Source organism: Vombatus ursinus, unplaced genomic scaffold (genome assembly GCF_900497805.2).
Source record: "Vombatus ursinus unplaced genomic scaffold, bare-nosed wombat genome assembly UNPS02014841.1, whole genome shotgun sequence".
NCBI lineage: Eukaryota > Metazoa > Chordata > Mammalia > Diprotodontia > Vombatidae > Vombatus > Vombatus ursinus.
Window position 1 is genome coordinate 30,207,269 of NW_020954619.1, and position 23,521 is coordinate 30,230,789.

The 23,521-nt window shown below is 34.7% G+C and overlaps 1 protein-coding gene across 1 annotated transcript in view; it reads right to left on the reverse strand.

Annotated features, from left to right (window-relative positions):
• Window positions 1–23,521, reverse strand: part of MYOM2 (myomesin 2) — a 153,633-nt gene that overhangs the window by 37,949 nt on the left and 92,163 nt on the right. Inside the window, exons 15-24 of the mRNA XM_027840377.1 lie at window positions 22,312–22,486; window positions 17,386–17,507; window positions 13,994–14,181; window positions 12,843–12,969; window positions 7,430–7,608; window positions 6,394–6,508; window positions 4,476–4,632; window positions 4,287–4,393; window positions 2,261–2,305; window positions 1,589–1,725 (exon numbers count right to left, since the gene is read on the reverse strand). Coding sequence (XP_027696178.1) covers window positions 1,589–1,725; window positions 2,261–2,305; window positions 4,287–4,393; window positions 4,476–4,632; window positions 6,394–6,508; window positions 7,430–7,608; window positions 12,843–12,969; window positions 13,994–14,181; window positions 17,386–17,507; window positions 22,312–22,486 — 1,352 coding nt within the window. The remainder of the gene's footprint in view (window positions 1–1,588; window positions 1,726–2,260; window positions 2,306–4,286; window positions 4,394–4,475; window positions 4,633–6,393; window positions 6,509–7,429; window positions 7,609–12,842; window positions 12,970–13,993; window positions 14,182–17,385; window positions 17,508–22,311; window positions 22,487–23,521) is intronic.

Below are 23,521 nucleotides of genomic sequence, written 5' to 3' on the forward strand. Positions count from 1 at the left end.
AACCTTAAAGTGCTCCATAAATGCTAGCTATTATCCAAAGATGATAAGTATCTCCTTACAGACTACATGTAGCAATGTTACTTTTCAACTTAAAAAATTAAAGGCTGAATTGCAGAAATTTAAAACATTGTCTAACGCAGATAAAAGAAAATGTTTTTTTGGACTTTTAGCATTCTTTCTCATCATTTCAACCCAAGCCTTCAATCTCTAGGAGTAAATCTAAATGATGAAGGAATTTATAGGCACCATCAGCTACCGCTTCCCTCCTATTAGGAAAGGGTCTGTTGGAAGGAAGTCATCACTCATGATAAGCTGAATTGAGCAGGGTCAGTGTCATTATCAAGAATAGACAAACAGATTTGGGGAAAAAAAAAACCTTTTCCCCAGAGAACTTATATCTTTTCACAAAATCAAATTCAATCTGAACTTTTTTTCCCCTATAGAGATTATAAAACATCACTTAGCATTTTCAAATGTGAACAGGTCTAGCTTTTAAAGTATTTCTTATCTCTGAAAGGCTAGTGTTCAAAAAAAACTGAAAGGCGAGGTCCTTCAGGGACTGCAAGATCAGTATTAATAAACAATATGTCATAATCTTAAATTAAACATAGAGAAACTAATCTAGTTTTCATATGCAGTAATATGCATAGATTCTGGTCAAACCACATATGGAGCACTCAATTCTTGGTAGGAAGGACATAAGCTGAAAAGTATCATTCCAGAATAGGAAGACCAGGATTGTGAGGATTAACCTTGAGACCTTGTCCTATATGGATAAATTGAAGAAATTGGTAATGTTTAACTTGGAAAAGAGTTTGGAGGCTGAGGGTTGGAGGGTAGGGTGGACTGATAACGGTTGTATTCAAATATCTAGAGTGCTGTCATGAAGGAAAGGTACCATCCTTGATCTTCTTGGCCCCAGAGGGCACAATTAGGAGCAATGGACGGTAGATGCAAAGAGGTAGATTTTTTTTAGCTTAAAAAAAGGGGTAAAACCTAACAATTAGAATTATCAAAAAGTCTAACAGACTGACTCAGGAGGTAGGCGGTTTCTATCTCACTGGTGCTCATCAAGCAAACCACTTGTTGTGAGTATAGTAGAAAGAATTTGTACTTAGGTATTAATTGAATTAGCTGATCTCTGAGGTCCCTTCAAACTCCAAGATTTTAGAGATTCTGTGTAATAGAAAGAAGTCAGAAGGTCTGAATTTGAATCTCAGTTCTGCCACTTAGAAATTGTGTGACTTTAGAGAAGTCACTTAATTTCTCTGAGTTCTGATTTTCTAATATGTAAAACTGGGATACTAGCAAGAACTGGCTATTGTGAAGATTAAATTAAATAACTGTTGAATTCTTTACAATTCACAATATAAACAAATGATCATTTTTGTTATTTCTTATCTAAACTAAAGCCACATTCTGAATATTATAAGGAGGTTTAATTCATCTTACCAACCTCCCCCACCCCCAAATCTGGTAGCTCAGTAAGTATTGAAAATAAACAAAGAACAACTGCCATAAACAACTGCCCTACCACTGTGAATCTTATCCCTGGCCAAAAACCCAGAATGCTCACATGTGACCTTACCTCGCTGTCAGAAACTTCTCTGTCATTAATAACGAATCTGTAGCTGGCATCCGGTGATAAGTGCTCAGCCTGGAGCCAGAAACGAACCTGGCCCTTATCAAAAATCTCATAAGCTAGTTCTGATTTCAAAGGAATTGCTACCGGAAGAAAAGAAATCACAAGTCAATAATGCATGAATCCTTGTGAGAAAGAATAGCTACATTTTGTAGGAAAATATCAATTCTGGTTATTAAATTTTTGGAGAATGCAAAACCCTGGAGTATTGAATTGGATTATGAAAACTAGAAAAAAATCAAACTATGGTTTAGCCTATTGTTGCTTTTAAAGCCTCATGCTGCGTGACTTATGTGTGTGTGAACACAATCTAGCTTTCTATATATATTTAATACAATAGCTAAGGATTTCATTTGATAGACACTCCACCAGGATTAAGCATAGTCCATACTAAACCCAGATTTCAAAAGACTCCTTGAGTGACCAAAATTCCTACAAGCTACAGTACAAACTAATATTTGTTTTAAATGAACAGATTATAAGCTAGTGAGCAAGGAGGATAAAAATGAGGCCATCAGTTTCCCAGAGTTGTTCCTTAGAGATCTCCCCACTGTAATACACATGATCCTATTCCATTTATGTTTGTATATTAGATTTATAGTTTAAAGGCTTACTTACTTGGATTCTTTATTTCATTGCTGAGTACCATCAGGCGCTCAAGCTCTGAAATTAAGAAAAAAGTTTGAGTTTTTAATTGATTTTGTCCAATGGACTCAGACATTTTCAAGCAATCTAAGAGAAAGCATTGAAACGATAACTTAAAACTCTGACCAAAATACAACACAGAATTCACATCAGCAAAATTAAACTTGTGGAGAGAAGGAAAATCTTGTCAGAACTATATTAGAAGTATAAACTTAGCAAATTGTTTAAACTGGAATTCCCAGCACCCCCAGCCTCAAACTGACTAAAAACTAATATTGCTAATTCCTCAATCACTACATGGTATAACTAGTACAGTAGACTAGGATAAAGCAGAATACTTAATAAATATGGGATTAAAAACAAGGCTATTGCAGATAACATACATATGGTATCATGGAAAGAGCACAAGAATTAGAGTAAGAAGATCTAGATGTTAATCCTGACACTTCTGATATGGATGAGGTTCTTGGGCTCTCAAGAAGATATAAACTCTGTCATATCCAGTTTTCTGAAATGACTTTGAGGAAGGGACCTGTCTGCATTTATCATTAGATGGCTAGTCTCATGGCAAACTCATGAAGATTGTCTTCTAAAACATGGAGGGTTTTAGCCTGCATCTGTGGAGACAATTTTGTTGTCGTTCAGTTGTTTTTCAGTCGCGTCTGACTCTTCATGACCCCATATGGGATTTTCTAGACAAGGATACTAAAGTGGTTTGCCATTTCCTCCTCTAGCTCATTTTATAGATGAGGAAACTGAGGCAGACAGGGTTAAATGACTTGCTCAGGGCCACACAGCTAGTAAGGCACTCTATCTACTGTGCTACCTAACTGTTGCCAGGCAGACCTTAAATGAGTTATTACTTGAACTTAGATTTTCTGACTAGAAGTCCTGAGCAAGCTCTATTCCAGGCAGAATGCCTCACACAAACATCATTTATCATTGTGACATATGGTTAATTTTTTAAATTAGAATACATTGTAAACCATGTTATTCATGGCAGAAAAACCACCTAATTTCTCTGGGTCTCAGTTTCCTGAATTGTAAAGTGAAGCAATTAGACTAAATGACCAGATGATCTCTAAGGACCCTTCCACTCTTTTGTTTTATGACTATATGATTGGGAGAGAGGATAGGAAGGGTGAGGAGGTCTATGGGGAGAAGCAGTTTTCAGATCTGAAATTTCACCCATATAAGGTTAACTCCCTGTGTGAAAACTCTGTCCACCAAGGCAGGTCAGCAGCTCCTCTGAAACTTATATAGCCTTAGAGAGTTGCCTGATGTACTGACAGGTTAAGTAACTTACTTATCTTCGCATAGCTAGTATATATTAGAGGCAAAACTTGATCCCAAGTCCCCCTAACTCCAAAGGTAGCCACTATGCTATGCTATGCTATGTTGCCTATCTGAGTATATAATGAAAATAGTAAAATATTAAACACTACCAGATTACTTTTGGCATTGAAAATTATGCCTACCGAGCTGATTTTAGTTTAAATTTGGGTCACTTACTTTTATCCATAAATTTAGATTACATCAAAATAAGGTTTAGTATAGTAAGAAAGGAAACAAACAATTATTAGGCATCTACTGTATGCCATGCACTGTACTAAGCACTTAATAAATATTATCATATTTGATCCTCATAATAATCCTGGAAATTAGATGCTATTATTATTCTCATTTTACAGTTGAGGAAACAGAGGGAAAAAGAGATAAAGCTTCATGCCCAGGGTCATATAGCAAGTATCTGAGGCCATGTTTGAAGTCAGGTCTTCCTGACTCCAAGCCTAGTGCTCTATCCACTGTGCCACCAAGCAGCCTCATCTGTGGCTCAGATTTTTCAAAAAGCTAATTTTCAGGCCCAAATATTTGAAAAAGACTTTTTATCACTTCTTTTCTAAACTTTATGTGTTTTCCTCTTATTAAACCAACCTTTGGCAATATTATAAGTTTAACACTAAAGAAGGATCACATATATATACCATTCATCACTTACCTTCCTCATCCATTACAAAACTAGATGAAATGCCATCAGTATCACTAACTGATACAGAGTAAGTTCCGATGTCTGATTTTTCTGGATTTTTTAAGTATAATTTAGAGCTAAAAATAAAAAAATAGAAAAATATATTATTATGTTAGAACTTTCTCATATTTTAAAAACAAAAACATGTTCAGGACTTACTGGTCTCCTTCAGTCTCTATATTAAACTTCTCTTGATCAGCAATCTCTTCATAAGATTTGCACCAAGTGAAGTGAGATGCATCGGTAGCCTCCGGACAGTCAAAACTTAGATAGATGTTACCATCTTCATCTACACCTGCACTTATTTCTTTAGTTCCTGCAAGATAAAAATACTGTTCAAGCATCTTAAAGATAGTCTTCAAAATTGTGTTGGTGGTATTTTACTGTGGTCTAATTTTATATTGAATCTGAAATTTTTAATTTAACATTTGAATGGAATTACCCTGATGGATTCATTCAAGCATTCATCCAACAAACATTTATTAAATGCCTAATAATGCTCTGAGCACCATGATAGATTTTGGAGAAGACATAAAATTTACTTTAGACATGGTTCCTGTTATCACAGAAATAGTTAAGACTTTTGATACCTGGGGCAAATACCTAAAACCTCGCCAGGGCCATGTGTCATGAAGTACACCCTCAAATGAGGTCAGGGCATTTGTCACTCTGCTCAAGGCTGAGACATAGGAAGCAACAGCAGGGGACACCACCATGTAAATACAAATAAGAGAAGGGGATGGGAAGAGGGAATAGATCAGTGAGAGGAGCTTATTCAGCATGACATTGGATAACTTCCTATTTTAACTAATCATTCTTGCTAGCTCCATGCTAAGGTCTGCTGTTTCTATACTGCTAAAGGACTTCAAAGTGTTATCAATGTAGACTGCCCTCAAGAATATAAGTTTGGGAGGAGGATGAGAAGACACTAGATTATAAAGACAGTATTATGTGATGACAGTATTAGAGAGCTGTTAAATGTCCTAGTATGTGAAGTACAAGGAGGAAGTTCATTCCAACAACTACTATAACCAGAGGGTAAAACACTTTGCTACACAAATATTACAGTTGGTTTTTTGTTTTGTTTTGGCAAGGCAATTGGGGCTAAGTAACTTGCCTAGAGTCACTCAGCTAATAAGTGTTGTGTGTCTGAGGTCAGATCTGAACTCAGGTCCTGTGTTCTATCCACTGTGCCACCTAGCTGCCAATGGAGTTGTTTTTAAAGGTAGATTCTACAACAGCAAGCATGATCTTGCTACCAAAGTCCTATCAAAAGGTTGAGCTTCAGAAACAGGCATGGTTTTATCAGAGGAAATGCTATTAAAGACCATGCATTACCATCTACTTTGCCACTGCAACATAAGGACTGCTAGGACTTTCCATCTGACTTGCAAACAAAACCACATATATATGTTGTTTCTTTCTTTTGGAACAAGAGCTTCATGGGAGCAGGGATTGTCTTGGTTTTTTTTTTTTTTCTATTAGAATCCCCATTATTAGAATTATTCTAATTAGAATAATTAGAATAATGCTTTGCAAACTGTTGTAATTGTTGAGTAGTTTTAGTCATGTCCAGTTCTTCATGATCCTATTTTGGGGTTTTCTTGGCAAAAATAGTGAGTGGTTTGCCATTTCCTTCTCCAGCTCATTTTACAGATGAGGAAACTGAGGCAAACAGGGTTAAGGAACTTGCCCAGGTCACACAACTAGTAAGTGTCTGAGACCAGATTTGATAAAGTCTTCTTGATTCTAAGCCCAGTGTTTTATCCACTGCACCAACTAGCTGTACATACTTTATAAATATTAAGTACTTAACGAGTTCATTTATTCATTCATTCTTCATTTTCTGAGTAGAAACCTATACTGAGGTAAATACAATCCTTACTGCAGAAATGTTGATGGCCTAGTCACCTCAAAGAAAAAATAATGGACAGCTTTTTAGGGTCATGCTCTTCCTATGTAGGAAACATTATTTGTTTCACAGTGACTGTGATGGATACTGGCATTCCTTCACAAAACAAGACTGTTTTAAAAGAATTTGAACAGTTCAACAGCTTGTGAATAATTAAATTCATACCTGGTCTAGCTTCTACAAGCACAGCTTCAGAGGTGTCAGATGGTTTTCCAACACCACTTGCATTTACTGCTCTGACTTGAAAAACGTAGGTCTTACCCTGGTGCAGATCAGTGACCTTGAAAATAACACAAGAAATGTGTTACCCATATATTTAGATAAAATGTAGTTTACTTTCTTTGTGAGTACGAGCAGTTAGTACAAGCATATCTGAATCAAAGAATAGAAATAAAATTCTAAAATAAGAATGCCTTTGCACAAAGGCACATAAACCCTGGATAATGGACCTTACATCTAAAAGAAATTACGTGAAGTCTGAAGGAAATCAGAAATTGAGCAGTTAAAATAAAAATTTAATCCACTACACTGGAGTTACACATAATCAATTTACTCCTATTCCTGCTGCTACTTCTGTTTGTGTTCCTGCTCTCTGGAATCAGACAGACTGATAGTGTAATTCTTTGTATTCATCCATCCATTTATGCTTCTTTCCATTCATTTCCCTATCAATCCACTCATTCACCTATCTGTCTATTCATGTAATTATGCTCATTGATGCAGCCACTCACCTATTCATTCATCCATCTATGTACTCACTTATTCCTCCATTCATTTATTCATTGATCCATTCTAACAAACTTCCATTGGGCAGCAATGAAACATAATATGCAAGTTTATATACAAACACACACATATATATGTGCATACACATAAACATAAATGTACATTCTTGAGCTTATCTATATAAACATATAAATCAGTCAAAAAAGGTCACAGATTGAAGTGAGGGGGTACTTCACAATTTCAAAAATCATCATGAAAAGCCATATGTTTGTAACATATGGATGTGCAAGTCTTGGACTTTAACAAGAAATATTCAGTAGTTGTTAACTTGCCTAAAGAGAAATAATTCATCTCTAGGACAGGAATAACACATCAGAAACAATTCTTTGAACAATTTTATCTTTGGGACTAGGAGCTAATTTGTTTGTCACAGATATGAAATAAAATTTCAAGGACCAAACAAATAAATAAATACCTTTAAGTAACGATTTTTAGTTGTAGCCTCATTGACTGTAATCCATTCTTCAGAACCTTCTTCCTTATAATCCACAAAATACCCTGTAATAGGACTGCTCCCACTGTACACAGGTGCTTTCCATAACATAACAAGGGATGTATTCCTGACCTCACAGAATGTCAAGTCATAGGCAGGGCCTGAAATAATCATTTATAAAAATTAGTGTAATAATTCAAAAAAGAAAACCAAAATAGGAGTTTTAGAGGGATAAATCTCATATCCATCAAGCTATTACTCCTTTATTAAAATCTTTGTATGCATAAATGTCCCTCCCATTAATCAACACTATATTAATTTCTTTTAAAATTTACATGTCATTGTTTCTTGAGGATTGTATAGGCAATATGAAGAGGAAAACAGTATCATCTAATCTAGCAGTGCAAACAGCAATATCAGATGGACAGACCACAGATACTATAACAGTATTTGTGAAATATTAAAAGGACAAGAGGATGAATCCTAGCGTGTTGAGTAGATTTGATACGGAACATTTATGGAAAGACAAAAATAATAATCTCAAACAAGGTAATGTGTAGAGGTTTTGTGATTTTCATGGTGGCAGGGATATCCAACATTGATGACATCTTGAATCCCTAAAGCTCTAGAGCAAGTGTAGGCAGTGACATCTGTGAGAATCTATTTCCTGGGAGAAACAAAGGAGAAATCTAGATTAATTATTGTCTAAAGTCTTCACTAATAGTCACTGAGGGTAGAGTTGACTTGCTTAGAAATAACTCATTAGTTAATGTTGCTCACAAAAGACATTCATCTAAGTATCACATTCAGGAAATTTGTGGAGAAACGAAAGCTGTGCTATGTTTCCTGTCTACCAGATTGGAAATATTTGAGTCTCGCTAAAAAATCATTCCAAAAACTTGGTCACCTCTGTCAGACCTCTCCCTCTTTCCATAAATACATTAAAATTCTCATTGGCTGATTCCCTAACATCAAAGCAATAACAAAAGTATATGACAAGTTAAGTCAGGAATATGTCCATGCATAAAAATGTAGAATTCTTGCTCATTCTCCTATATTATGATAAATATATGACCCCAGTGATGCAGGTATTATCTCCAAAAATGTAAATTTGAAAGCCACCTATCCCCACTCATCTAACATGAGTCTTTATATTCCCAAAAATCCTCTTTAAGAAATCTAATGAATGTGCTGATTTTTCCTTCTAATTATTTTTTTAACATTGTATAAATCCCAAAGAAGCACACATGCTGTTCATTGGTCATGCCTTTTTCTTGCTATATGACTGGCCCATCTTCTTTTATAGAAATATATCTCTCTTACTCATCATCTAAATTAAATCATACTTTGCTCTTTGTGTTGTTGTTTCCATGACAACTTTCAAAGAGGCCTGGAACTTATATAGCTCTTTCATTAGCTTTTCAATGAGGCAAAAATTAATTCTACTAAATCAAGTAGCTACAAAGTGAGAGTAATATAATCAGGCCATAGGACTGAAAGCTAGCTTAGAATTGATAGGTTGTATTTTTTAACTACAAATAAATATATATATATATATATATATATAATCTTCTAATTGTTTTCTAAGCCCAACTCCAGTATCTCAATGTGGTATTCTCAAGGACAATTCAAACAGTGTATAAGTTCTGGTGGATCCTACAAGCTGGAAAATTTTGGGGTATAATTCCAGAGATGCAATATGTCTATCATTTGAATATCAGCTTATTGAAGTTCAAAGAGGCTGGTGATCAGGTTAGAACATTGATCATAGGTAATGAAGTTTTTTGCCCATGGCAAATGAATAAAGACCATCAGTGAAGGGATAGAAAAGCTGAGTTGTGATCTGAATGGAGAAAGTGCTAATGAAATCATCCATCCTTAAAGCATGGAAGTACTTAGCATATTAACCAGCAGTTCAATGTTAACCTGACTTAGAAAATTAACCACTTAGATAACAATAACAAGCGCTAACACTGACATAACACTTTAAGTATTTTACAAAGCACTTTAAATATGTTATCTCATTTGCTCCTTACAATAGTCCTGGAAGGTAAGTACAATTATTATCCCTACTTAATAGATAAGGAAGTTGGGGCTAAGAGAGGTCAAATGTCTTGCATAAAGACACACAGCTAGTAAGTGTCTAAGGCAGAATTTGAACTCAAGTCTTCCTGACTCCAAGCCCAGCAATCAATGTACCAGCCACTTATTTTAAAGATTATCCATTTCAATGCACTCATTTAATAGCTGGGAACAAAAGAGGTGAAATTACTTGCCTAAAGCCATAATCAGTGAGATTAGAAATCAGAATTCAATTTCGGATATGTTGAGTTTAAGATGTCTATAGGATATTCAGTTTGAAATGTCCAATAGGCATTTGGAGATAGGAGACTGCAGGTTAGGAAAGAGATTAGGGTTTAACAAGTAGATCTGAGAATGATTAGCAAGGAGATGATAATTCTATGACTTTTACAGAGCATTTTAAGGTTTTCACATCCCTTTACATGGATTCATCTCATTTGAGTCTCATAACACTTCTATTATCTAGGGTGAGTCATTTCAGATATCGTTATCCTTATTTACAGACAAAGAAGTTGAGGACCAATAAGGTTATATGAATTGCCCAAAGTCCATTAGTAAGTATCAAAAGCAGAATTTGAACCAGATAGGTTTTCCTGATTCCAAATCTATCACTCTATTCAAAACACCATGCTCCTCTCTAAGTATATATGACTTGGTTTGAAGGATTGTATCAGTTTCTTCATAGGATTCTTCTACTTAATAATTCTTTGCAACAGATGTTGGCACATAAGTTGCAATGATATTTTTGCTTCTAAGTGTTGAATGATAAAATGACCAAGTGTCCAAAGAAATTGTTTCTTATTGCATATGAGCACACAATGTAACCAATTCTCTCTACCACTTCTTGAGCCTCTTCAAGGAGAATCTCTGCACCATTTAGCTCCAAATTCCTTTTGTCTTCTGATTGTATCATGACATTATCAATATTTTTGTTCTTCTAACAGTATTCCTATTAATTAGATAAAAATTTCAAATTTATCTATAGTATAGTGTTCTATAGTAGTAGTGTTCATAAACAGCCTAAATACTTTGCAACACTCAGTACCTTCTGCTACATTAAAATTTTTTTCAAAGATTTATTAATCTGTTTTGCTTATCCTTTACAAAATTTTACATATTATCCCCCACTCAAAACAAAGTCTTTCGTAACAAAGTAAAACAATTGAGTATAACTAATAATCCAATGACTTTATCTGAAAGTATATGCAATTTTCCAAATCTGTAGTACCTCAAACACACAACTCTCTATGCTTTTTTAATTAATAAAAATCTATTTCTCCTTCCCCTACCCCACTGGAAAAAAGAAAAGAAAATTCTTTGTAACAAATGTGAATTGTCAAGCAAACAAATTCCCTGAGGGGCTATATACATGGTTATATCCCATGCCACATCCTAAAACTGTCACTTTCTATCATGGACATCATGTTTCATCTTCAGTCCTCTGGAATCATGAATAGTCATTGCTTTGATAATTCCTACAACTACCATGCTTTTGTTATTGTATAAGTTGTTCTCTGTTCTACTCACGTCATTCTTCATTAGTTTATAAAAGTCCTCAAAGTTGTTAATTTTCATCATATTGATCTCATGGTATAAATTGTTCTGCTGGTTGTGTTTACTTCACTCTGAATCATTTCATATAAGTCTTTTCATTTCTTTTTGCAGTCAAGTATTTCCTCTTTTTTTTTAACAGCACAACAGCACTCTATCACATTCACATATCACGTTAACCATCATTCTACCACTAACCCCTTTAGAAGCAGAAATAGGCCACAAAATGCTGGCAGTCATTTTGTAGTTTTACTTGTATAGCTTCTATATCTAAAAATTCATCACCTACTAGCCATTTTTCTAGTAATCATCCTTTCTGTACTTAGCAAGGCATCTGTTCTTAGCTACTTAGAGAGCAGACTCAGTCTGACCCTGTGACTGTGCTTAAAGCCTTTCTAGCATGACAAGATCTGCTAGAACTCATCCTCCACTGTTATAGTTCTGGAGAACCCAAAGTCATCCCCATGCTAAATTGAGGCATCAGAATAGGGCTTTGTATACATATACACACATAAAGGTCAACACCCAGACCTTTAGGTAATATTGTCAAAGCTAAAGACCAGTATGTTTGGTCTACTTTAAGCTATGCAAAAAAAAAAAAATACACAGCACCATAGGACTCCTCCATTCAAGTGTCTCATCATCTCATCAGCTAATTGTACTTATTACTAATAATTTTGAATTAACAGAACATCTAAATTGTAATAGTAACAAAGGAAAATTTAAAATAATTTTAATAATTTACATTTATGTTGATTTAAGGTTTACTTAGCCCTCTTCTTATAAGAAATTTGTGAGAGTGTTAGTACTAGTCTTATTATCTCAACCTTACATATGAGGAAACTGAGGCAATAGAGGTTAAGAGAATTGTCCAAAGTCATATGGTCAGTAAGTATTAGAAACAGTTCTCTCTAGAATTCTTGTCTGTATCTTATTTTTCCTACCCAACTTTAAAATTTTTATAATATTGAATAAAGCTCATTAACTCTTCTAATATGTAATGCACTTCACAAAGAACTTCCACTAAGCCCCTCTTCTATAACTCATTATGGAATAAAAGTGACTCTTGAGTTCAATTAAGTTTTGCCAGCAGAGGACAATTTCTGGCAGATCATAGTAAGATGAAAAGACTCCAGGTTGGGCCCAGTAGTGAACTGTGACAAATTCATTACCAGAAAGGGGAAGGGAGGAGAGAGATTACTGATAAATTATTCTGGCCACCGAAACCCAGGAAGTCCATCTACTTAAGCATTGGTGGACAGAATGCCCATACTCACGAAACCATGGATTTTAAAGGAGAAAATATATTGTAATACAAAGAAAACTGAACATGGAATCAGATAGCTGACATTTAAAACCTCAGTGCTGGTATATACTAACTTTAAAACAAGGCAAATCCCTTCACCAACCTTGGCCTCACTTTGCTCATATGAAAAATGAGTAAGTTGAGCCTCTAAGGTCCCTTTCATCTCTAAATCTTACTATCCAAAACCTGACTCGGCCACTTACTAAATGTATGACCTTGAAAAAGTCACTTAACCACTGGAGGCCTCAATTCTGTCACTCAGAAAATTAGGGGAATGGACTCTAAGGTCGCTTCCATCAATAAGCTCTTCTAGAATCAGATATAAAGTTTTATTATTTTGATATTGAAAAAAATATCTGTGAAAAGTAAGCTTATAAGATAAATAAACATCCTTAAGGAAATTTGAAGACAATATCAATATTCAGAAATCCCACAAGGATTTCAGAAACCTCTTACCAGGCTCTGGCATTGTCCAAGCCTCACACTTAAAGTGCTCGCTGGGATCAGATGGCTGTCCTATACCAACCAGATTGGTGGCAGCAATTTTGAATTCATAAAATGCTTGCTCTGTCAAGTTCTCCACCTATTTTGAGAAAAAAAAAATAGGAAAAAAAACCAATATGGAATTTTAGATTGTATAACAAGTCAGCAGAAAACAGTGCTTATAATTCATTTGCCACATGCAACAAATAAATACCAAGGCTTACTGGTGAGGTATGCTGCCAATTTAAGGAAAGTTTTGACACAACATACAAAATAATAAAGTTCTTTCTGCCTGCATATGTCAAAGAGGAAAGAGCTGGGAATAAGAAGACTTGGAATGTAGTCCCAGGTGCATCACAAATTAACAAAGTGACCTGAGTCAAGTCACATTAAGGATTTGGGAATTTAGACCTAAAAGGGACTTTAGATAAGCCTATATATTTAGGATTATAGATGAAGAAACTATTAGTCAGAACTAGATATACTGAAAGGCTTGTCCAAAGTCAAACAAATAATAAGGAACAGAGCCAGAATTCAAACATAAGTTCTTATTCCTAGTCAAGGGCCTTACCCCTTTCCATTGACTCTACACCTTTCAGTTCCACAATCCATGACTTGTAATCTCTATGATTTAGATAGTCAGCCAGGTGGTCCTTCTTATGAGGATATTCAGGATAGGCTATTACACAAAAACAAGGGGTAAAGATTTTGACCCCAAATGGAACAGGAAAGGCTTAGGAAAATTCCAATGACCAATGGGATCTGAGCCATGGTGTAGACTGCTTGGGGTAATAAAAAGAACACTGAACTGAGGCAGGAAAGTTGCCTTCTATCACTGTGCCTAGCACTAATTTGTTGTATGGCCTTGAGTAAGCATCTGTGGGCCTCAGTTCTTTATCAGTAAAATGAGAGAGTTATACAAAATGATCTCTTACAATGTTAAAATATTCTCATTTGATTCCATGATTCCACAATTTTGGGAGGAAGGGGAGACCTAATTGTATCCATGTGCCACACCAATTTCAGTGAATTCTGGAACATCTGATATTGAATGACTGCCAAAAACAAAAAAGGCAAAAATGTTTTTCAGATGGATAGAAGAGAAAAATTAAATGGATACAAACTGTAAAGATCCTTTCTTTGATTGGAGAAGAATTGACTTCATGCCAGTTATGATGATGCTTCTCCCGTTTGTCTATGTAGTAACCAAGTATTGGTGATCCTCCACTGAATTTTGGCACCTTCCAACCAAGAATCATTGACTGGCCATCACAGTTGAGAAGTGTTATTCCATAAGGATGTGATGGAACAGCTAGAAGAACAAATATGTGGAAAATTATGAATATCATAAATAACAACTCACCTATTTTCATCTCATTCCTCACAACAATCTTGTGAGGTCAGTAGCGTTCAATTATCATTATCCCTGTTTTATAGATGAAGAAAGGGAGACCAAGGGAGCTGGGTGGTTTGCCCAAGGTCACACAGGCCATAAGTGCAAGAGTTAGAACTTGAACTTCTGACCACAAGAGCAGTCCTCAGTCTACTACAATATATTCTCCACCTCTTTATAAACTGTGTAAAGGATTAATACTCATTTTTAAAATACTGTCAAATAATGAATTCCAGGTTAATAAGGAGATAATTATCCAATTGATCTTTTGCCCAATCCTGTAGTCACTAGAATAGCAGAGATTACTATGTTCTTTGCATATGCCTAAGTGAAGCTTTCCCTGATGTATACACAGTAGTTCTAAATGCTATTTACTTTTTTTTTTTTTTGGTGAGGCAATTGGGGGTTTAAGTGACTTGCCTAGGATGACACAGATAGTGTCAAGTGTCTGAAGCCAGATTTGAACTCAGGTCCTCCTTATTCCAGGGCCAGTGCTCTATCCACTGCACCACATAGCTGCCCTTCTCTATTTCCTTTTTGAAATTCCTCTAGTGGAATGTAAGTTCCTTGAGGGCAAGGGTCATTTTGTTTTAAATTCTGTACCCAATTTCTAGTGCCTCAAGAAAAGGGTAAATCCTAATAGTTTTTAAGTTGAATTGAATTACTGCCTGATTTTCAGCTAGAAGTTCCCTTCTTCATTCTTTCCCTCCTTCACCTTTATTTGGGCCCTATATAGCACTCTAAGAATTGGATAGTGGACTGCTGTTCTCCTGTATAATTGAAGCAATAATGTATACTCTGAACCTCTAAGCCTGCATGGGACCTTCTCATGCTGAACAGGAGGAACTGGCTGTCCACATGTACACAAAGCTATACTTTGATGAGGGAGAAGTGATGAAGAAGGATCCAATGCAGAGGGCAAGTTATATTGTATCTAACCCTCAGGGCATGTTACACTGTCTTCACCTCTTATCATCTTCTGACAGCTATCAATTGGCAACAAGCCAACCACCTTGGCAAACTAGGCAATTATAGCAATTCCCAACTGGCCCAGTTACTGATTGCCATTTTGACCAGTGAATTATGCTGGTGGAAAGGAGGAGAGGCCATGGCTTCCCACTATTATTCTGTTCTCCAAATAAAATTACTTTTAGGAATCTATTAGTACAAAGAAAGTTCCAGCAAATGGCCCACTCATGACTTTTCCTAGACTTTTTTTTGTCCTATCTTATCCAAGGGTGGGCCATTTCTCTACTTTAGATCTCCTTTAGAGAGATGCCAAAAGAGAGTATTAGCAAAACTCAAACTCCTTTCATTTCATTTGCCACATCTTCCCATATTATTCATTGCCTTTTAGGATTTAGAACTGTAGGGAATCTTAAAGGTTACATCCTCAGAAAGGTAGTAAAACAGTAGAGCCAAAATCAAGCCCAAACTCTCTGATGGAAATCCAGTGTCCATACCAGTATATCACATAGAATTCTCACAGTATTATAAAATAATTTTAATTACCCCACATCTATTCTAGCAGCTTGAAGCAACAAAAGATCTCTTTCAGTATGAATATGTTAGAGAAAGGGAGGTAAATTAAGATCTACTGGCATAAAGAATAACAAATGGTTGCTTTATACTTAATGATGTTTATATTTCTTATTACATATGGCTTCCTATTAGTCTACTATCCTGTGGAGTCTTCTGAATAATTTACATAAGAATTAGTTTGTACCCACCTTTAATCGAGCCTCCATTTACAAATAAGCACTATTTACCCAGCAGGTTAAATTGAAATGCTAAAAATTAGTCCCTCACTGGCACATTCTGTGTCTTTGAGGAAGTTGTACTTAGAGCCTCCTCTCTCCTCTCATTAAGCTGAGTAAATGGGAGTTGAATAGAAATTATTTTCATTACACAATAAATTGCCAGAAAATTGGCATTGATTTACTAAGAATCACTTAAAGTGGTGAATGAGAATATTTTAATGCCACCTATGGCATATGAGAAACCAAAAGGGGGATTAGAAAAATGATTCTTTGCCTAAAGAGCAATATAGTTTTTGCTATCATGTTGACTCAAAAATATCAGTTCAAAAGTCCTTAAACAATGTCAGAAAAGACATACACCTAAGATGAAATTATACCTTTCCTAATCTGTTTCCAAATTTACTTTGGAAATTTGGAAGGTAGAAGATAGAGATTTTTTTTTTTTTAGAATTCAATTCACTTCCATAAATAATTAATTAAGTGCTATGGGTAAAAAGATAGTGATGACATAGATATTGCTCTCAAGGAACTTAAAATCTAATAGGGAGAATAACAATTACACAAACAGTTGTAAAATTGGCAGAAGTGAGCAAAATGCAAAGAAAAGATCCAGGTAAATTGCTGTAAGAAATCCAATGAGGTCTTAGTATATTATCATAATTATTGATAAAATTAATCTTTTGCAAAATTTTCTAAAATCTTATTGCTAATCTATAAATTAACTCTGATTTGCTTATTTGGTCCTAAATAATAAAAGGGATAACTAAAATAATAATTATGAAGTCACAGAATACGAAGTACTCTAATCTTTCACCCCTCTCTGAAATTTAGAACCTGAATTAATCTGTTTGACTAGCTACATTGATCAAGCTACCTGGATAATTGGCAAATTTCTTCTGCTATGTAGACATAGCTGCATAGTAAAAGCTCAATTACATGAACATTATAAACTCACTAGAGTGATAGATTGGAGTTCCTTGATTTAAGAATGACTCAGAAAGTTACTGAAGCAGTGCAATTCTTGCATACATCTGGGAAGACAAGTGCATTAAAGCTTCTACCATAACTTTTACTATCAGTACAGCCGTTCTGAAACAAATGTGACCTCTAATAATTTTTTCTCTATTTTTAATTTGCACTTTATTAGCACATTATCATTTCTCCCTCTCACACTGGCATTTCCAGGACAAGTGGCCAACTGATGAGACGTTTCAACAGGAATGTATGTTCTCTGTACAACAATTTACATCCTCCTTTTTCCTTTGGTAATATTCCAAATGGCATCATAAATGTTTATTCATGCAGAAATTAAAACTTAGTGAAGAACTGAAAAATGGAGCCAAAGAGCACATGAATTACTTACTGAGGGCAGCCTGGACTTTTATTACATCAGACTCTTGTGAGTTTTCACTAGTCCCAATAGCATTAACAGCTTTAACACGGAAGATGTATTGCTCTCCAGTAGTTAAACCATGAACAACAAACCTGATAAAAACATATGAATCAGGGTATTGTTTTCAATGTTTTATCTATTTTCTCCTATGCTATGAGCAGAAATCATTCCCAATCTTTCATAAATATTATTCATTTGGACTGAAATGAAGTCCACTTTTTGAGTGCCTTATAAATAGTATACTGCATATCTAATTTCTTTTTCCCATGACCATTATTTTAAGTCTACTAAAGTCAATATGCCAAGATCAAAATAGAAGATAAAAGCACTCAGTTCTACCAGGTTCTAATACAAATCAGCTTCTCTCTAAAAGTGATGTTACTACACATTTAATATGGACTAGAACTTAGGGCAATCACTCCCTTTTTCCTCTAAGTGACCTTTGGAAAGTCTGGAAAAGCAATGGTAGTAGTCACTTTCAATGTGACTTCCCCTTCATTCCTACATTTTCTGGATTTGTTTCACTCTGAAGGAACTGAATAAGAAGAATACTGAGAGGTACTCCTGTACCCCAAAACCATTATTACCCTAGTCAAGCTACCAATCCAAAGAAGAAAGTAATATTTTGAAATTAGATTGTGTGAATATCTAACAAGTAGTTTAAGTATTGCAATTTTTATTTATTTGATTTAAATAATGTACATAAAGACAGATGGATGATATGTATCGATATTTATCTATGCCATGATTGTTGGCCTTGAACTATAAGCTCTTTGAAAATAGATGACATACCCAATAAGATATTTATCATAAATTACTTGAGGGAGGGGATGATGGTAATGATTACGATAACACCTTCATTACATGGAGCTGTGGCATTTTTCTATTAGTTTAAGTATAATAACTTATATAACAGTATTTACTCAGGGATGTAATTACATGGGTAATAGAATATAAAATGTGCAATCCTATAATTAGAAGAATACACAGAATATAAAATGCTTGATAATTTCTATTTGGAAATTACTATTGTATTCTAAGGTGTTTTGTTATTCTGAATGCTTCTTTTCATTATATAAGGAATTTCTCCTGTGGAAATGATCTCAATGAATATAGATTGGCAGCTTATCTGTCACTTACAATTTTAAACAATTCCTTGGGGTAGTTATTAAACAAAAATAAATTATGTTTAAGACCATGACAGTGAATACATGTGTTGACAAATGTTCCCCAGAGAGCCACATTCTCCTTTTAAATATGTCAACCAATTAACTGATAAAAAATTCAGTTCCTCTCATTTTCATCCAAATTGTATAACTTATATGTTACATGTTTAGATCCTATTGTCAAAATTCTTAAAAAGGTGAAAAAAAAACAAAGTTAAATTGAGAGTTACTATGAAGTAAATATGAGGAAAAACTCTATTATAACATTTTAAAACCATTTACAGGGAGAATTTTAGTATATTTCAATACCTGAAAATCTTACAAGGAGCAGAGGCAAAACTTGAAAGTAGTTATAAGCATTATATCATCATTAATATCATATATTACAATAATGTTCAATTATATAAATAACCTGAAAATCAGAAGTCTTATCATTTTTTAAAAATTAGTGAAACTGTGAAGTTTAAAAAAAAAACTTTTTTATCAAGTGCCATTGATGAAGGTCTAATATAGGGAACTAACACAACTATATAAGAAAAAAAAAACATTCTCTATAGATAAGTGGTCAAAGGATATAAATAGCTTTTAAAAGAATGGCAAACCATATATGAACCTATAAAAATTGAATTAAGGCTATTGGTGACAATGCAACATATTCTAACTGTTCTAGATTTTAATTTGGTTATCAAAAAAAAAAAAGGTGACTAACTGTATATACTTTGTGACCCAGCAATCCCACCACTGAAAATATGCTGTAAGAGGGTCAAAGGCAAAAAAAGGCTTAATATGTAGCAAAATATTCATAATTGTGCTTTTTGATGTGGTATATAACTAAAAACAAAGTAGGTGCATATCAATTCTGAAATGACTTAACAAATTGAAATATAGACTTATACTACACATTTATAAAAGTAAATGTAATGGGATATCATTACACAATAAGAAATGTTAAATGTGAAGAACTTAGAGAAACATGATTTGTGTGAACTGATGCAAAATGAAATAAATAGTACGATGACTAAAACAATGTAAATAAAGGGATCATAAAAAGGGGACCAAATGCTGAATAACTTAAAAAAAAAACAACAACAGTTGAGGAGAACAGATAATGATACATATCTCCTGCCTCTTGTCAGTGAGGAAGGGTACTAGCAGGAAAGAATGTTATTCAACCTGATCACTATATTGGGTATTTTTGCTTAATTGATTTTCTTTGTTTAAAAAAATAAAATTCCAAGGTGAGCTGGGACAAGAGGAGGATATTTTCAACTATGACTGTGACCCCAAAACAAAAGGCAATTAAAAAAAATTTAAGAGAAGCAAAGGGCCTAGAACTTCAGTCTAAATATCTCACTTTATGAAAGGTAGAACCTTTTGCTGGATGGAGAAAAAGCTTCTCCAACTCTTCTTTCCCATGAGCCTCTTTCCTACCCATAACTTATAACTAATGTGTTTTTTAAAAAAAAGCCAACTATAGTTGGCAACCTATGACATCCTACTACTTTTGACTTTATAACTTTTATCTGTAGCTCTGTCACACTGATCATATAAGGATCACAGAAAGAATTGGGGAAGGGATAAATAGAGCTCAAAACTATTGAAGAGCAGCACGAGGAATCCAAAGTTCTTGGAAGCTAAGAGCATACCAGAATGCTGGTACTGATCCTGTGTTAACTTCTGCCTCAAAACAAAACAAAAGACTACTTGTTCCTTTTCCAGTTATTAATCAAAGTGACTGTGGAGCAAATTTACAAAACAAAACAAAACAAAACAAAAACTATATCTCTCCATTTAGGCTGTATTTACCTACCAAAAAACTCTGTTAGATATCAGAAAATTCTAAGGTATATGTTGTATTTTATTAACTCCTCATTTATATAGATGAAGTGAAAGGGAAAGAGAGCCTTCCTTGAATTAGAGATATAAAATATGTGGTACAGAGGCATGTGGCAGAGTCATTAGGGCAAAGTAGGGACAAAGAGGAGATTAGTATTAAACTGATACAAGCCTGTTAAAGAATCCTAAAATCTAAATACCACTAGATTTACAAAAACAAGAAGAAAATAAATTTTGTAATAATCCCCAGGCTGCAAGAAACAAAAGGAAAACTTAGGCATTTTTATTTGTCACTTCCAGGAAACTATTTCATTTATTTACTTTGTAAAGAAAGCCACTTCTCTACAAAAGGAACAGAAATTATTTGGAAAGGGTAAGTCAAAACTCCAGGGGAGGAGGATGAGCTGCTAAGGAAGTTCTACCCACCAACAGGAAGGACCCAGTCTGGGCGATTTCAGACAGGTCCCCTGGCTCAGAGGATTAGTGGCTGCTCAGTCTATCTTGCTTACCAATAACAATGATGGCATAGACTTTTTTTTTCCTTTTTTTCTTTCACTGTTTCTTTTAGAGTGTCTCATCTATATAGTTAGTACCTATGCCATAGGAAAAGACAAAGAGTCATAGGATCGTAGATTTAGGGTTGGAAGGAACCTTAAGAAATCTTCTGATATAATCCTCTCTCATTTTGCAGGTGGGTAAGTGGTTCACCAAAGACCGTACAGGTAGTATGTACATACCAGAGGGGATCTTTGGATATATAGCTTCTGACTCCAAATCTATTACTCTTTCCAATTGACTACCCTGTCTCTCCTTGCAAAGTTGCAACTTCCCTAATGTAAGGGAAGGGTGTGATAGTCATTCCTTCTTCCAGTGACCACCTCTACCACAGAGGGTTACCCCCAATCACTTTATAACAACTTGGAATATGAAAATTGGGCTAATTGTGTACTGTGAACATGGGCTCTGCAATGACCATACTATATGTTAGAACTTCCCTTCTTCACAGGAAAGCAGGGCAATGGAGTCACACAACAACCAGCCAATTAGAAGACTTCTGAGACTCAGAGCTGCTTGACATACCAGTGATCCTTTGTGAGTGAATGCTAACTGAATTTGGAAATGCCAGTAGCTGTGAGAAACCACAGAACCAGCCTTCATCAGTTCAAGGGTAGCCTTGAGCAAAAGCTACAGACTCAAGACCTTGCTCAGGACTTTGTAAACATCCTGCTGATTGGTTTACTGTGTCTACAGATGTCATCTCCCTTCACCCTCAGTCCTGCCCTGAAATCCTCTAGAAACTATAATATCTCACCCTTTTATACATTTCCCTTTGAGCAGCTGAGAACTCTTATCTCCCTCCCTGCTCTCTTATAGAATCTTCTCTTCCCTACAAGTCTTTTTCTCAAACAATAAATGTTTTTAATTGGTGATCAGACTCTGTTTCATTTCAGGTCCCTTTGTGGGCCTGGGGGTCTTTTGTTAATAGTACTAGCAAGCAAAATGTGAAAGTCAGTAAGGGAATATTGAACTCCAGAACTACTTTTATATTTTAGTACTATTTACTATTTAGTACTAAAGTAAATAGTACTTTATTCAAAGAAAAGTTTTGCATCTTGGTTATGGGTTCTTGAAGGAAAATATTTGATGTTTTGATCTTTTCTATCACAAAAGACCAAACACATTCATTTTATTCACCCTTTCAATAAAAATATCAACAAAACATATCAAATTTACACGCCAAGCTTTGAAAGTAAGAATTATTTGGGTTATAAATGAGTAAGCATAGTTCTTTAAAATGAGACTGTCATTTTGCTTCTTGCAAATATGAAAGGCATTTCATTACAATAGTAACTTCAATAACACAAGAAATTGAAAATTTTGTATCGTTAGTTACCTGTTGTAATCAATAGGTTTGTGATTACAGGGTTCCCATTGGTTTGTCCCTGCCACACAGTAGTCCACATAGTAGCCTATTAGATCTTCTTCTTGTTTGGGTTTATCCCACTGAACCACAACAGATGTTTTTGTGTTCCTTGAAGCAAGCACTCGACCAGGAGCAGAAGGGGCAACTACATGGATAAGATTGAAAAATAGTTTTATATTGGGAACATATAATAAATATAGGCAAAATAGCTATGCTTTGTAGTTAGTGTCTACCGTATGGGACAATTACAGTAGCAATGCTTTAGAAGAGGAAGCCAAGCCTCTCTCCACAACAAGATCAGATGTATATTGTGGTTTGTATCTTTGAAAGTTGAAGAGAAATAGGATATGAGGATTACAAAAGAAGGATAAAAAAGGATATATAAAAAGGATAAAAAACTGACATATCCTAAGACTTCTTTTTTACAAATCCTCTTCTGTAAATTTTCCTAATCCTACATCGCTAAAGAGAAAACAACCAAAATCATATAAATGCAGATTTATCCAGAATCATTGAAGATTAAGATCTTTTGGTTAAATAGTACAGTTAACTGAGTTACAGATGCTTCATTTGTTTAAATTTAATTATCAATTTCTAATGAATTTAAATATAATTGAATTATCTAAACATTTGAATTATCCTAAGTAGAATTACTTTTGCATATGGTATAAGTTGTAAGTTCATAGAAGTTACAAGATAGAAGATACAAGATGGAGATAGAAGATACAAGGAAGAAGATACAAGGAAGAGATAGAAGATACAAAAAGATCCTGAAGGGACAGAACAATAGACTGAATCTAATATGATTGCATCTAATAGAAATGAACTTAAAGTCTTATAGTTGGGTTCAAAAATATCAACCTTATAAATTCAAAATGGGAGAAATGAGATAAGGCTGAAACTCATCTGAAAAAATACTTGGGAATTCAGCAAACTTCAAAGTCAATATAAAGCAACAATATAATATGACAACCAAAAGTGCTAAGGAAATCTTAATCTACCTTTAGAAAAGCACTAAACCTATTGGGGTGGGGGTGCCAATTGTTAAAAAGAAGATCGATAAATTGGAATGCATCCAAAAAAGAGAAAACAGGTTGGTGAAGAGCCTTACAGTACTGCAACATTTGGATCAAAGAAATTTTGTTGTTGTTCAGTCTTTTACAGGTATGTCCAAGTCTTA